The sequence below is a fragment of the Humulus lupulus genome, chromosome 2 (genome assembly GCF_963169125.1).
Source record: "Humulus lupulus chromosome 2, drHumLupu1.1, whole genome shotgun sequence".
Classification (NCBI taxonomy): Eukaryota; Viridiplantae; Streptophyta; class Magnoliopsida; order Rosales; family Cannabaceae; genus Humulus; species Humulus lupulus.
The window spans coordinates 60,319,041-60,335,510 of record NC_084794.1 but is presented as its reverse complement, the minus strand read 5'-3'; the positions used below and the strand labels follow the sequence as shown (position 1 = coordinate 60,335,510).

The following is a 16,470-nucleotide window of genomic DNA, read 5'->3' as shown; positions in this document are numbered from 1 at the left end:
CATCTTTTTAATATTACATATTACCAAATATGCCATTTAGAAAATTACTATTTTATTCTAAATATTTTAATATTATGGTATATGTATATTAATTTTGTTTAATTAGTTTTTATTTTAAAGTTATTTTGTTTTTTTTTTCGTTTTTTATGAGTTGTTGAATGATATACAATACCACAAAATACATATACTGAGTTGAAAAATAATATACCAACAAAACTTACAAAATTATTACTAAAAAATGTATATACTATGCAAACAAAATTATATACTACCATTAAAATGTATATACTATGATACAAAATTATATACTACCATTATGTATAATAAGATAGAAACTAAATATCATAAAAAAATGATATACCATACCACAAAAAACATATACACTAGTTGGAAAATAATATATTAACAACCCGTAAAAAACTTAAAAGATCAATATAACTTTAAAATAAAAATAAATTAAACAAAACTAATATACATATTAGGGGTGCACACCAGTCAGGTTTTCAGGTTTCAGGTTTTCAGATTCGGATTTTGCGGGTTTCGGGTTGGGGGGAAATGGGGTATCGAACCCACTCCAAAATTTTCAGTTTTTTGGGTAATTTCAGGTTTGGTCGGGTTTGGTGGGATCTGATTTCGGGTGGGATTGGGCCGAAAATGAGTTTTGGGCCGAAAATGGGCCTTGGTAAAAAAAATTCAAAAATACCAATTTTTTGACCATTTAATTTTTTTTTTTACTTTTCACGTGTTTTTTTTAACTTTGTTGTTAATTTGGTTCAATTGATTTTTTACAAGTTGAGCCTTGGTAAATTTTTTTGAAAGGGTAGGGTGTTAGGATTTTTTTGTCGTCAAATTTGAATTAAAATTAAAATATATTTTTTTATTTGTTCGGGTTAAGGTGTAACCCGAACCCGTGTATGTGTATTTACCATACCAGAACCCGACCCGAACATATACGCATTCGAGTATAATTTGACCCGAAATTAACAGGTTTTGTTAAAAACTGGGTTTTCAGGTTGCGGGTCGGGCGAGTTGTGCGAGTTTTCAGGTTTTGTAGGTCAAATGTTCACCCTTAATACGTATAACACTATATTAAAGTCATACACTCATAAATAAATATATAAATGATAGAAAATTGTAATTTAGGTAATCAACAGTGAAAAAGATCATTTCTCTAAATTTTTTAAAATGAAGAACATTAACTTGTTGATAACATTGACATTGTTTTGGTTCATTTAGTATAATTTCTCGATGTCATGTAAATTGCTCTTTCTTTCCTCGCGCCCGAAAGTAACCCTAAGCTTTGGCAGGAACATATTGATGGGTCAGTCAAAATTGGGCCTATGTTCGAATTGGGCCTCAACTTTAATCCCCGAACGAAGCCGCCAACTTTTTTTTTTTTTAAAGGGCACGCCGCCTTGAAATCCGACCGTTGGAAATTTTTCTCTCTTATCCCTAAACGGTCACCTCTCAAAAACATCATTCTCTTCTTCCATTCCAACGTTAAATCCCTCCTAATTCTTGTTCTTCTTTCTTTCACTCCAAACATTCTCTCCATTTCTCAATCGCAATCTCAATAACAACGCAATACCGAGTTATTCATTCAAGCCTCGTATCAAAGTAATTACTTCTTCTTATCATTATTAAGAGTGTTAATTTTTCGCATTCATCTATTCAACTTGACGATTCTTCCTGATTTGTTTTCAGGTAAAACATACACAGAGATAATCAATGGAGAACAGGGTTGAAACGTCCGTTGATAGTCCAAGCGTACCTGAGAAAATAGTTTCCAAGCCAAACACACCAACCCCAGTTCTTGGCCAAACAGATCAAAATACTCACTCTCCGAGTTCTGGGATTGATTTGCGCAAGCCTACCACCCCAGATCGTCTTAACGTCCCCAAGGCATTTAAGTACCCAGAAAGGTAACTGAACTAGTTTCTAATCATTCTATATACCATATAATATTAGTTACGGAAAACTTATGTTTTGTTTTGGTGGATTGTCTTACTCAATATTTTAGGTATAGAAGCCCAACTGATTCGATGATGTCCCCTGTAACGAAAAACCTTCTTGCTAGAACCAGAAAGGGAGCATCACTTTTGCCACCAAGTAAAAGTCAACATAAGGTCTGTATATATAGTTGAATCACTTGAATTATTACAACTTTTTTTTTAGATTTCATAGCTCATTTTATCACGTCATACTGATATAGATTCAGGATTTGCGTCTTCAAGATGTGGGTCTTCTGCAGTGATTCAAGATTTGAAGAGACTCTATTCTTTAGCCGTTATTGTACTTTTCAATGGGTGTTTGTTATATTTGATTTTGGGCAGAGGATCCTTCATGTAATTTAAATATATCTTCTATTTATCAATAGGATTGCTCGGCATGTCCCTATGCTCTGCTTTGCTTTGTTAAAAAAATTGAGTCTTAAAATAAATGATTGATTGAATTAACTAACAATAATAGCAGCTGGGGATCCACTTATCAAAATAAATTAGTAATTGTAATCACATATTTATTATTCCAAACGAACTTCATACCATTGGACTGAACCAACATCCCCTTGGATTTCAAGTTCGCAGACAGAGGTCACCAAGTAAGAAACAGCATCATCAATGCTGTCAAATCTAGCAAGGTCCTGAGGAAGAGACTGGCCTGGCCATTTTTCCAGCCAATCCTTTAGCTTTATCCTCAATTCATCTTCAGACACAAACTTCTCATCCTCTCCTGGTTCCAACAGTACATAAGTTTCTGTGCTTTCATACACCCTTCTCCTTCTCACTGCATGAACCTGACCCCAAACAAAGAAAAATAAAAAGTTGCTAAGAAATTGAATGTCCAAGCCCAAATTTGTTGTTAAAATAGCACAAATTAGATAGATATGACTGCAAAACTAATGTGTTTACCTTAACTGAAGTTCTGCATTGGATGGCCATTTTAGGCATTTTGGTATGGATATAACTGGGGCTCTCTACCCCTGCTAATCTCAAGTGAAACGGTGACGTTTGAATATGGTATTTTGTTGCTTCACTGGCTGCAAAACTAGTTATTTTTTGAGACTTGAAACTTGAGACAAGTTACAGTTTTTCAATGGAGGAAATCTTTCCATAAATTATTGACAAATTTGGGATTAAGATATCAACATTCAAGGATTGTTTGACAAAGCCCAAATGTTTGTTTACTTCCATAATCGCAACTAAAAATTTCTTCATGGATTCAAAACACAGGTAGAAAGAGTTAAAGACAAAACAAATGTCATTTTATATAGAGTTGTGTGAGTTGGAATATTATTAAAATAAAATCATATGCTAAGAGTTGGAATTAAATAGGTTAAATATATGCTAATAGAAGGAGTAGAGCTTACAGTTGAACCACAGAACTCCATTGTTGAATAATTGTTTGTCCAAAAGTTTCTCCATAACTAGTGCCTTTAGCCTTTAGATTACAAATTTCTAGTGGGTATATAATATCTTTCGCTGCCGAGAGGAAAAAATCCCAAGTGGAAGTGGACATATATATACCAAGAGATAGAGATAACCTGATAAAACTCAATCTCAACTGTATGAACTTTACTTATCTTACCCTCACGGTTGTTTGATTTTTCAAGTTTGCCCCCCGACTTTTTTTTTTTTGTTTGTTTGGAAAAGTCATGATAGGAGGAGTAACATTGATCATAGTTAGGATTACAATTAAAAATTCCAACTCCAAGAGAAACTATTCAAGCACTTATCCAATATCTAGCAACAACAAAAAAACATTGATCATAGTTTAATTAATTAGGATTACAATTAAAAATTCAAACTCTAAGACAAATAATTCAAGCTCTTATCCAATATCTAGCAACAAAATTATCGGTTACCAGCAACAAATTAAAAGTTCTCTAACCAGAAAACAATTTAACAAAATATCACAACATTAATTAACTTAATTGTCTTGTTAAGCAACTAAATCATATAAAAATTTGTGTGTTTTTTTACATCGTTTAATTCTCTTTTATTTTTAGCCGACGAAAAGCTGATTCAACAACATTAAATTTTTGTGTCAATTTCAAGTTAACACATGTAACATGAATATTATAGAGAAATCTACATAAATATTGTAAATATAGTAAAAAAAAAAGAGTTTAAAACATGAGAATTCCACAAAATATAAAAAATGGATTACAATAGTTTTACACAAATCTCTCCATTGCTCTCTTAGTCCCTGCTCTTTCCCTCTTGACATCTCTATTCCATTTTCCCCTTTCACCTTCTCTCCCTCTCTCCTCCCCCAACTTGGTTCCTACTTCTCACCCCTCCATTGGCGACACAACTTCATCCCCCTCCCCTCCCCTCCAAATGACGACGCATCTTCTCCCTATGGTTCTTCTTCTTCTTCACATCTAATTTGCATTTCACATTTGATTTTGCACTTTAGATCTGTTTTTTTTTTCTTCCAAACCTAACTGTAACTAGTTACTTTCACGATCTGGTTATTTTTTTTTTGTTTTGTTTTGATTTTTTTTTGTTTAGTTTTGATTTTTGTAAGACTTAGTTGTAACTAGATACGATATATAACGATCAATTTAGATATTTTTTTTATATATGATTTTTTTCACACTTGACTAAGTAACTATGTATCATGACGATTAATTTTTTTTAGAACTAGTTGTAACTAGTTACGATAACAATCAGTTTAGATTTTTTTTAGATATGATTTTGTGTTTTCACACTTGTTTAAGTAACGAGTTAACATCATGATTAATTTAGTTTGTTATTTTCATATCCATTTTTCTTTTTTTAGACTCGGTTAAGTAACGAGTTACCATCACATCACTAAAAAAATAAATATTATTTTGATGATGGTAATCAGTTACTACCATATCACTAAACAACTATATATAAAAAAATTGATAGTTGTAACCGATTACCACCACATTACTAAAAAAAATTCAAAATTATTTTTTATAGTGGTAACCAGTAGCCCAGACATCATCATTACCACCATCGCTTTAGATTTGTAAGTACATATAAAAACAATAACAACAATACTATATGTATATATATTCTATAGATTTGTGTATTGTTTTATGATCGAATATATTTGTATTTTACATATAGATTTGTATGTATATATAAAAACAATTATAATTAAAGTATATGTATATATATATATATAATGGAGGAAAGTATATTGTGTTTTTTTTATATATGTATACTAGATTCAAACAACGTACATTGCACGTTTGTTTAGTTTTATTTATAAAATTTATTAATTATTTTTATTATATTTGTATCATTGTCATATTAATCTCAAATAAATAAACAATATAATATACAAAAAATGACATAAACATATCAGATGAAAAATTAAACCAAAACATTATTTATATTTTAAAAATGATATATATATAATATAATAATCTTCTTAAACATAAATGATAATTTTTTTAATAAAAATTAAAATTTTTTTGAGCAATAATAAAAATTAAAATTATATATTATTATTGTAATGATATTTGATAATATTAAAATTTAAATTAATATAAGTATTAAATATTATTATAATAATAGTATTTTATAATATTTAAATTCATATTAATATAATTAGTAAAAAATTTGGATTAAATATTATTATTATACTAATATTTTATATCATTTAAATTTATATTAATATAATTATTATATACTTAGTTTTGTATTATATATTATTATAATAATCATATTTTATAATATTTGAATTAAAATTTTTATTACTATAATTATTATGTATGTAGTCTTCCATTAAATATTATTATAAGAATGATATTTTATAATATTTGAATTTATATTAATATAATTAATAAATATCTATGTTTAATTAGTTTTAAGGGTATATTCTGTTAAATATTTAGAATATTTCGTTAAAGTTAACAAAACAAATCGTTAAAACTAAGAATTTTTGTTATCTACACACTTTTTTTTTTATAGAAGAGATATATATTATTAACTTAAATATAATAAAAAAATTCAGTGATAAAAATATCCATTAAAGTAATTGTTGATGCCGTTTTTCGTCAACTTAGAAATGAAGAGCAATTAAACAAAATATCAAAAGAGACAAACTATAAAAGACAAGATTTTTACGTGGTTCAGTAGTTAAAATCTGCATAGTCCACGAGTTGGTGTTATTCACTTTATGGAATTCTCTCAAAGCTTTCTGGAAGCAATTTTATAGAGTCTTCCCCATACAAATTTCTCCCTCCCCACAAATGAATTGTTCCACGCTATTTATAGAGTGATTTACAGAATATCTCATCTCACATTTTGGGGAATTATTATACAAATCAATTAAAAATAAATGTAATTAAACGCGTATAGTTATTATGTACGCGTATAAATCCCATGATATTAGGGATTTAATAACAGATTACAACCAATCCCTTAAATATAGGGATTCTGCAACAATAAATATGTTCACACTAGGCTATCGACCTCGAATATTCGAATGCCTTCGAGATCAACAATCATCACGAGCTTGCTAGCTCGGTTTGCCTCGGTCTTAACAAGTAACTTTGTCGAGACCATCCTCTTCGAGCTCACAATGCCCGGGGCTCAAACCGTCTTGTCTGATGGTAAAAGATGAACCAGGAGATTTATACAAGTGTTGAACCTTTGTCATTGCAGCTTCGAGCTTGACTTGTAACCTTGGAACACTTCCGAGCTCACCAATTCCGAGGTTGTCATTTTAATACTCAGCGAGCTATTAAACAAGACGTGAGCCTGTTTAGTCAGAAAACCTCCTGAATCATCAATACCCGCTGCAAACAACCCCAATACAGGTGGGGGACCATTGCCCCAGATACCTGAAGAACAAACTCCTCGTACCAAGGAATATCCCCGACGACCTGGAAAGCAGCCTATGGTAGACCCGGACCCTAAGGAGAGGAGTGATTCATCCAATTCTCAAGGGCCACCTGCTCCCAGGCCTGATGAGGATTTATACTACAACCCTGAAAGATATGTTCCTGTCATGGAACTTGAAAATCATCAATTGCGCAAAAAATTGGCAGAGGCGACAAAACGCAATGAAGAATTAGCCAGACAGGCAGTCGACGCCCAGACACCTCCCTGGAGGCCTAGGGGACACCCCGTGGGAGCACGGTCGCCAGGAGGGCAGAACAAGCATCGCGGCTGAATCAGCCAAGGCCTCGAAGGAGTACCCAGGCTAAGGCCACTGTCAACTCGACTGTAGGATTGCCTACAAGAATGGGTAATAATCGAGCCCCTCCAGTGGCTCGGAACCCGAATCCTGATACTGCAAGAGACAACTCGGAGCCTGTCCGGGTGAATTCTGGGCCATTTAGGCCCGACAATGGGAGACAGCCACAGTCGCCCATAAGGCATCCACCATCACCAATAAGACACCCCTCGCCAGTCCGAGAGGTCCCACGACCTGCACCACGAAGGCCATCTCGTAGCGGCAGTCGAGATGGAAACCGACAGGCCAGGCCTGGATAGGGGAACGAAAGAGAAGCTACCCGAGGTCGTAGAGCTCCTCAGCCTTTGGGAAGCCAAATGTCAAGATCACAAACTACTGGAACAAGAAGGCCAGAAGGGGACCCACCTCGTAATCACCGAGCCACGCCTCCAGAGAGGGCTACAAGTTACATAAGCGAAAGCTCGAACTACACTCGGTCCATAAGCATTTATAAAACTGAGCCAAGGCATATAGGGAATCGAGGGAATCACCCTGATTTGTGGGATCATCTAAACCATAAACGAGGGCGAGATAATCCCCCGAACCCTGATCTACGTGACCATTTGAATGGCTGTAAATAGCCAGCATATAACCCTATACCAAGATAGGGAGTTGGAGTTTTTATTAACGATAACCAACCCCCTTAGGTCCAAGCTCGACCCCCAGTGGATTTAGTCCAGAAAAGGATTGACCACTTAGAAAGAGCATTTAGGCTACTATAAGACGAACGTAACGGGGACAAGGCTGAAGAGTCCGATGAGGAGCTCGAGCCTTTTGCCCTGCATATCTCCAGTACTACGTTTCCTCAGGGATTCAGAATACCCCATGTTCCACCATTTGATGGAAACTCAGAACCGTATAGTCATCTGAGTACCTTTAACACCATCATGTGAGCCAGCAATGTTGGCTACGAGCTCAAATGTATGATGTTCCTAGCCACACTAACAGGACCAGCAAAAAACTGGTTTGAGAAATTTAGAAGACATTCGATCTCATCCTGGGATCAATTAGCTAGAGACTTTAAGCAGCAATTTAGAGCAATGATTGGCATCAGGCCCGACGAGGCCTCTGCCTGAACCAATGTCGGACAACAGCAAGATGAGTCATTAAAGAGTTACCTCACGAGGTTTAACCTAGAAGTGGCCAGAGCTTGGAATGTCGAGGATAGCGGCCACCTGATGGCTGTTAGAGCAGGTATTTTGCCAGGAAGTCCCCTTTGGGAAGATTTACAAAGGAAACCTATCAGGTTACTAACCGAGTTTAATCGGAGGGCTCAGAGATTTGACAATGTAGAAGAGGTGAGTTTAGCACTGAACCTGACCTCTACGCCCATAACTACAACGATAAACATGAACTCGACCTCGACCTCGACCTCGGCGACCCCCTCAACTTTAAAACCCTTTGGGGATAACCCTTCTAAAAGGAAGAAGAATGAAGGGAATAACCCCAAGGCTGATGGAGGTAAAAAGAAGAAATGGGATAAATACTTCTCCGTATACAAGGTGTATACCGAGCTCAATGAGTCTTGGGAGAATATTTACCTGGCCAATGAAAACTAGGTCCTGTTCAGACAACCTGACCCCATGAGGAATCAGAAGGCGAAAAGGGGCTCAAATAAATACTGTAGATTCCATAGAGACATTGGACACACAACCGACGAGTGTCGGAAATTAAAGGATGAGATCGAAGGTTTGATCTCGAGGGGATATTTCAGTCAATACGTCAGAAATCGAAATCCCAATCAAGCATCAACAAGTCAGAGGGCAGCAACTGTGCAACCTGCCCAACACAATATTTCCCGAGCTTGGGAGGATGAGAGACCCCCTTCGATTGATGGGGAGGATGTAGTAACCATCTCGGGGGCACCTCATATCACAGGTTTGGGTAGGAACGCCCAGAAAAGATACGTAAACGAGCTTAAGACCGGAGACGGTTCTCCTTACGAACTTGAGCCGTGAGCTCCGAAACAACAGAGGGTTGAGACTCAACTCATAACATTTACCAAAGAGGACACGCCACATGTCCAATTTTCTCATGGCGACCCCCTAGTCATTACACTTCAGCTCGTGAACAAGAGGGTACGTCGAGCCTTGATTGATAACGGGAGCTCGGTGAATATCCTTTACAAAGCCACACTAGAAAAGATGGGACTCACGCTTCGTGATGTGAAAGCATGTGCAACAATGTTGTACAATTTTTCAGGAGAAGGGATTGCCTGCATGGGATCTAGGGGTGAGCATCTAAACCGACAAACCGCGGTGACCGACCGCACCGCACCATACTACACCGCAAACCGCGGTGTCAAAAGTGTAATGGTTCGGTATGGTTTGTATTTTAGCTAAACCGCGCGGTGCGGTGCGGTGCGGTGCGTGGTTTGGCAGTGTGAAATTTTGGTTTGCACCGCACCGCACCGCATACTTACAAATATATTAAAAAAAATAAACTTTACATATATACAATTTTTTATAGTTATCCAATATGAGAGACTTGTATATTTTTTTTGTGTTTCACTTAACTTAATTGATAACTTGTGATGTTATTTAGAACTTATTAAGGATTTGTTATGAACTAAGGATTTAGTATTTTTTAAAAAATTTAAATTTTGTTATGACATATTTTTTACACAAACCGTGGAAAACCGCCCAAACCACACCGCAAAAAATGGTTTGGTTTGGTCGGTTTGGTGCAACCAAATCACACCGCATGGTGTGTTCTAGTTACTAAACCGCACTTGTGGCGTGGTGTATTAAAAAGTGTTCAAACCGCCCGAACCACACCGTGCTCACCCCTAATGGGATCCATCGAACTCCCTTTAACCTTGGAAGACTATCCAGTCTCAGTATCCCAGATGATGGAGTTTGTAGTAGGGGACCTCCCATCGGCCTACAACGTACTGCTCGGGAGACCCGCCCTGATTGGGCTGGGGGCAGTATCGTCTGTTAGGCATTTGGCCATCAAGTTCTGGACCTCTAGTGGCATCGGAACGCTGAAGGTAGACCAACTCGCAGGAAGAGAGTGTTATAGCATTTCCATAAGAGGAAAAAGTCAGACAAGTGTGCAAGCCCTTGTAGTTATCCAATAAATAAATAAAGCCATTTTTGAAATTGATGAGGAGATCGATCCCAGAGTAGATGAGAGGGTCGATCTCGAACCTTTGGAAGAGCTCGAGGAGATTAAGCTCGATGCAGTAGATGTCACAAAGGTGGTGAAGGTAGGTAAGAACCTTTCTGAAAAGGCAAGACAACAATTAATTTGCTTCTTGAGAGAAAACCAGGATGTGTTTGCATGGTCGCACTCGGATATGGTAGGAATCAGTCCGAATGTCATGAGCCTTGTGCTCAATATTGAAAAAAGTTTCCCCCCAAAGCAACAAAAATGAAGACTCCTGGATGATGATAGAAAGAAGGCTCTCAAGTAGGAGGTCAACAAGTTAAAGGCAAATTGGTTCATATGAGATGCTTTTTATCCTGATTGGATTGCCAATCCAGTGTTAGTCCCGAAAACCAATGGCAAATGGTGAACCTGTATCGACTACTCAGATCTTAACAAGGCATGCCCTAAAGATTGTTTCCCCTTTCCTTGGATAGATCAGCTCGCAGAAGCCACCACAGGTCATGGCATCATGTCATTCATGGATGCTTATTCTGGATATAACCAGATCGCCATGCATGCACCAGATCAGGAACACACGAGCTTCGTAACTGACAAAGGGTTACACTGTTACAATGTCATGCTTTTCGGGCTCAAAAATGCTGGAGCCACGTACCAAAGGCTGGTGAACAGGATGTTTTCCGAGCAGATAGGAAATAACATGGAAGTTTATGTTGACGATATGTTAGTGAAATCGAAACATAACAATAACCATGTCGATGATCTCATAGAGTGCTTTACCGTACTTCGGAAGTACAACATGAAACTTAACCCACAAAAGTGCTCATTTAGAGTGTCTTCGGGAAAGTTCCTTGGATTTATAGTAAATGCACGAGGGATAGAAGTTAATCCGGACAAGATAAGGCATTGATAGAAATGCCCTTACCTCGGAAGCACAAGGATGTCCAGAGCTTAACTGGACGGATGGCGGCATCGAGTAGGTTTATATCGAAATCTACAGACCGTTGTCTTGCTTTTTCAACCTTTTGAGAGGGGACAAAAAATTCGAGTGGTCCGAGGAATGCGAGCTCGCATTTTAGAACCTTAAGAAGCACCTTTCTGAACCACCAATCTTGTCAAAACCTATCAGAACCAAAAATGACATCTATTTCATTTTTACGATTGTTTTGTTAAATTAGTTTTCCAGTGGTTAAGATTTTATTTATATTAGTTTTAAGTATTTATTTATATTAGTCTTATTGAATTTATTAGTTTTATTTAATTATGTCATATTTATTTTTAAAATAATATTGACGTGGCATTCGTTAAGTGACTTGTACTGTTTAAAATTGCGTGGACAAATTATATATTGCCACGTGTACCTCTACATGGAACTTGACGATTAGGTACCAACGGATGTCAAAGATTGTTGACGGAATGTACTTTCACTGCAAAAAAAAAAGAGTTAGGTATTTAAGTGTTATAAAACTAACAACTTATGTATTTTCGCCCTAAATATCTGTTATAATAATATATAATACAAGACTAGATATTTAATAATTATATTAATATAAATTTAAATGTTATAAAATATTATTATGATAATAATAACATATAATCCTAATCTTTTACTAATTATATTAATATGAGTTCAAATATTATAAGATATTATTATTATAATAATATTTAATACAAGACTAGATATTTAATACTTATATTAATATAAATTTAAATATAAAAAAATATCATTATAATAATATATAACACATAATTTTAATTTTTATTAAAAAATTATCATTTATGTTTAAAAAGGTTATCATATTATATATATAAAAAAAATCATAAATAATGTTTTGGTTTAATTTTTCATTTAATATGTTTATGTCATTCTTTTAATTATATATAATATTGTTTATTTATTTAAAATTTATATGACAATAATACAAATTTAATAAATATAATTAATAGATTCTATAAATAAAACTAAGCAAACATGCATTGCACGTTGCTTGTATCTAATATATATAAAAAAGTGAATACTCATTAAAAAGATGATAATGAAGTATTATACTCCTTAAAATCTAGTTTTCTTTCCTCTGATAAAAAATAATAATTAAGTTTCTACAATAGCTATTCATAAAAAAAAAAAACAAGGCAATCTTAGGATTTCAATATCTTAAACTCAACTATAGGATAATATCATACCCATGCAGAGAAAACTTCTCAAAAGTATTGAGATAAGAACTTAATTACTCTAACTAAAAAATAATAAAATTTATTTAAAGGATATATGAGAGAAGAAAATTAGAGAAAACCATAAACAAAACAAAAAACTACACCTAATTAAAAAAAAGTAACATAAACAATTGTCTATTTCCTTTTAAAAGAGGTAGAGAGAGAATTTGTGTAATTGGAGAAATTGTGCATTTGTGTATTTTCTATATATGTTAAAGAGTACTAGAGAGTCAATATATATATATACACAAACATAAAACTAACTAGAGTTGTACACGTGGTGAGTGTCACAAGAATATACAAATACAGATTTATATCACTTATCATCCCCCTGCAAGCTCAACAGGCTGGTGAGCACATTGAGCTTGGTACGTAATGACTGAAAGGTATGCATAGACAGGGCCTTCGTGAGATAGTCAACAAGTTGTTCATCGAAGGGAACAAAATGAACCACCAAAGACTGGGCAGCCACCCGCTCACGGACAAAGTGAAAGTCAATCTCAACATGCTTAGTACGCGTGTGAAGAACTGGATTAGCAGTGAGGTAGGTGGCGCTCAAGTTATCACAAAAAATAGTCGGCGGAGTTGGAGAAGACAGGCCCAAGTCAAAAAGTACAGATTCTAACCAAGTAAGCTTAATGGTACCATTAGTAATACTTCTGTATTCAGCATTAGTCCTAGAACGAGAAACCACCTTCTGTTTAGAAGAGGACCAAGAAACAAGATTACCCCCAAGGAAGATACAATAACCACTAGTGTTGTAGTGATCATTCGGGGAAGACACCCAATCAGCGCTAGTGTAGCTTTGTAGAGAAAAATCAGGGGATTTCTGAAAGGTAAGACCAAAATGAGGGGTACTCCTTTGAGATACCATAAAAGGCGTTTCACTGCCAACCAATGAAGATTAGTAGGACTATGCATGAATTATCAGAGCTTGTTAACATAATAGGCAATATCCGGATGTGTCAGAGTGCAATACTGAAGTGCTAAGGGAATACCATCATGGAGGGATAAGACCGAGCTAGTAGCCATGGGTGTAGAAACAAGTTTAGCATCAATGAGAGAAGTGTGTGTTAGAAGATCAGAAATATATTTAGTTTGGCAAAGATGCATACCATCAGAGAAGTGTGTAACCTCCAAGCCAAGAAAGTAATGAAGCTCGCCAAGGTTCTTAATAGCAAACTGAGTTTGGAACTGAACCAAAACAGCTTGGAGATGACTGAGTTGGTTGCTAGTAATGAGAATATCATCGATGTAAATGAGCATAATGATCACACAGTCAGTTGACTGAAACAAAAACATGCTAGAATCAGCTTTCGAAGCAATGTAACCCAATGATAAAAGTGCAGAAGTAAGCTTCGAGAACCAAGCCTGAGGAGATAGTTTGAGGCCATATATGGACTTTAGCAATTTTCAATCATGTGTAGGCTTAGAAGGGTCAAAAAATCCAGGAGGTTGTTGCATGAAGAAAGGCATTAGATACGTCAAGTTGACGAATAGGCCAATCCATACTAGTAGCAAGATGAAGCACAACCCAAATGGTAGCAGCCTTGACAATCAGGCTAAAAGTTTCAAAGTAATCCAAGCCTTCGGTTTGGTGGTAGCCTTTGGCCACAAGACAGGCTTTGTATCTGTCAATAAAACCACCAGCTTGTAATTTCAGGCGATAGACCCATTTACATCCCACTATTTTAGCAGTTGGTGGAGGCGAGACCAAGGTCCAAGTGACATTTTTTTTGCAGAGCAGTAAACTCGTGTTGTATAGCTAGCTGCCAATCACCAGATTTGGAGGTTTGGGAGAGGTACTTGTATACACACTGAGATACAACTTGAGCTTATGGATGCCCACCTTAGAACAAGTTAGCATAGGATGTTAATTAGTAGTAGAAGATGGTAAGACAATACATGGGCTGTGTAAATCCACAACTAACGGAAGAGAAGAGGAAAGTGAAGTTGCGGAAGAAAATGAAGTAGTGGAAAAAGGGGAGCGAGAAGGAGAAGAAGGGGTAGAAGAAATGGGTGGGGAAGAGGGAGGTATAGAGAAAGGAGAAGAAGAAAATGAAGTGGAGGGGGAGGGGGAGGGGGACAAGATAAATCGGGAGGGGGAAAAAGAAGAAAGGTGGAGAAAGAAGAAGAAGAGGAAGGAGGGGAAGAAGAAGAGGAAGATTGAAAGGGATAGGCATGTTCATTAAAAACAACATGTCGTTAGATGTATAGACGATTGGTATCTTTGTCAAGATAGAGGTACCCCTTATGATGGGTACTATAGCCAAGGAATACACAAGGCTTCGAGCGAAGCTGAAGCTTATGATCAGTGTAGGGACACAAGAAAGGGAAACATAAACAACCAAAGACACGAAGATGAGAATAAGAAGGAGCTTTGTTGTGTAAAGTGGCAGAAGGAGAGGAAAAGTGAAGAGTAGGAGTGGGCATTCGATTAATGAGTTAGATGGTTGTTTGGAATGCATAAAACCAATAGGGTAAGGGCATATGAGATTGGGCTAGGAGAATAAGACTCGTTTCCACAACATGGTGATTCTTGCGTTCAACATGCCCATTTTGGGCAGCAGTGTGTGGACACGAGAAATGATGATGGATACCAAGACTAGTGAGGAAAGGAAGGAGGGAACGAAATTCACCACCACCATCGGTTTGAACAACTTTAATCTTAGCATTAAATTAATGTTCGACCATTGTTTGAATATTGATAAATCTAGAATAAGATAGATCATTGGTAGATAGAAAATAAATCCAAGAAAAACGAGAAAAATCATCCACAAGTAATAAGAAATAAAAAAATCCATTAACTGAAGAAACAAAGGCAGCACCCCAAATATCCATATGAATTAAATCAAAAGGTTTTACAACACTTAAAGTAGACAAAGAAAAGGGAAGACAATGACTCTTGGCCAAATGACAAACATTACGAAAAGAGTAAGTAGAAGTAGAATAAATATTGCAGAAGTGGAGAACTTGATGGACGACGGGCTGAGCGGGATGGCCAAGGCGGAGATGCCAAATGGTGTTGTTAGTGGTATGAGCAAGAAAGAGCTGAGGAGTGGTGGAACAAAGAGGAGGTCAAGAGGTAGGGAGAGTGACATGATAAAGACCATTAACAAGAAGTCTTTGAAGGAGGATGTTCTTTGAGACCTGATGTTTGACAAGAAAATGAGAAGGATAGAATTAAACATAAGCATTATTGTCACGACAGAAACGGGTAACACTAAGTAGATTATGAGTAATAGCATGGGAATGTAAAACATGTTTGAGAGAGACTAGAGTATGAGAAGATAGAGTAGAAGATAGACTTAAATGTGTTAGGATTAATTCCCTAAAAGCATGTAAAGACATTTTATTGGTTTTAAATAAAAGTACAATTTTATTATATTTGAATGTTATAATTATAGTTTGAATTAATTATATAATAATATAAAAAAAAATTGCCTATTCATTCATGAGAATATGATCTTGTATTAGTACGAGAAAATTAAGATCATATATAATGAATAAAATAGTCAGTAACACTTTAAAGTAAGGAATCATTAATGAATGGTTACTAGTACGGTTTGCTAAGCATAAGAGATGCAAGTAATCTAGAGTTGGATTACTAATGTGGATAGACATCTTAGTAAATGTGCTATATATAATAGAGATTATATATGATAGGACCGATGAGAATTAATTATCTTTATAAACTTGTCGTTTGACATAAAGATTTAATTCTTGTCATAATAGATGATCATTTGTAGATCAGTCTAAATTTTGAGTATTCATGAACTCCTATCTATGTTTATTGGATCTTTTGATTCACTCGTTAAGGTCTCTTAGAATAATGAGGCTAATAACTTTTGTTTTGGAGCTTCAATATCATGGATGGTTGGGAACATGAATTGCAATATTGGAATCCATGCTTTCCTAGCAGAT

At 35.6% G+C, this 16,470-nt stretch overlaps 2 protein-coding genes across 2 annotated transcripts; one reads left to right on the top strand and one right to left on the bottom strand.

The window, feature by feature from the left end:
- The first annotated feature begins 1,462 nt into the window (after positions 1–1,462).
- On the top strand, positions 1,463–2,401 carry LOC133817886 (uncharacterized). Its single transcript, XM_062250510.1, has 4 exons — positions 1,463–1,617; positions 1,705–1,922; positions 2,021–2,126; positions 2,213–2,401. The coding sequence occupies exons 2-4, from the start codon at positions 1,729–1,731 to the stop codon at positions 2,252–2,254; spliced, it is 342 nt and encodes a 113-aa protein (XP_062106494.1). The 5' UTR covers positions 1,463–1,617; positions 1,705–1,728; the 3' UTR covers positions 2,255–2,401.
- A 22-nt stretch (positions 2,402–2,423) lies between these two features.
- Positions 2,424–3,524, bottom strand: LOC133817885 (protein CHLORORESPIRATORY REDUCTION 7, chloroplastic). The gene is made up of 3 exons (XM_062250509.1): positions 3,368–3,524; positions 2,910–3,037; positions 2,424–2,794 (listed from the first exon to the last, which is right to left on the bottom strand). The coding sequence occupies exons 1-3, from the start codon at positions 3,420–3,422 to the stop codon at positions 2,522–2,524; spliced, it is 456 nt and encodes a 151-aa protein (XP_062106493.1). The 5' UTR covers positions 3,423–3,524; the 3' UTR covers positions 2,424–2,521.
- Positions 3,525–16,470: the final 12,946 nt, after the last annotated feature.

Excerpts from the sequence above, each read along its gene's own strand:
- LOC133817886 (XM_062250510.1), top strand. The coding sequence starts at position 1,729 with ATGGAGAACAGGGTTGAAACGTCCGTTGATAGTCCAAGCGTACCTGAG. Across the intron at positions 1,923-2,020 it reads GCATTTAAGTACCCAGAAAG|GTATAGAAGCCCAACTGATT; the intron begins GTAACTGAACTA and ends TCAATATTTTAG. Across the intron at positions 2,127-2,212 it reads CAAGTAAAAGTCAACATAAG|ATTCAGGATTTGCGTCTTCA; the intron begins GTCTGTATATAT and ends ATACTGATATAG.
- LOC133817885 (XM_062250509.1), bottom strand. The coding sequence starts at position 3,422 with ATGGAGAAACTTTTGGACAAACAATTATTCAACAATGGAGTTCTGTGG. Across the intron at positions 3,038-3,367 it reads TGGAGTTCTGTGGTTCAACT|CCAGTGAAGCAACAAAATAC; the intron begins GTAAGCTCTACT and ends CTAGTTTTGCAG. Across the intron at positions 2,795-2,909 it reads AATGCAGAACTTCAGTTAAG|GTTCATGCAGTGAGAAGGAG; the intron begins GTAAACACATTA and ends GTTTGGGGTCAG.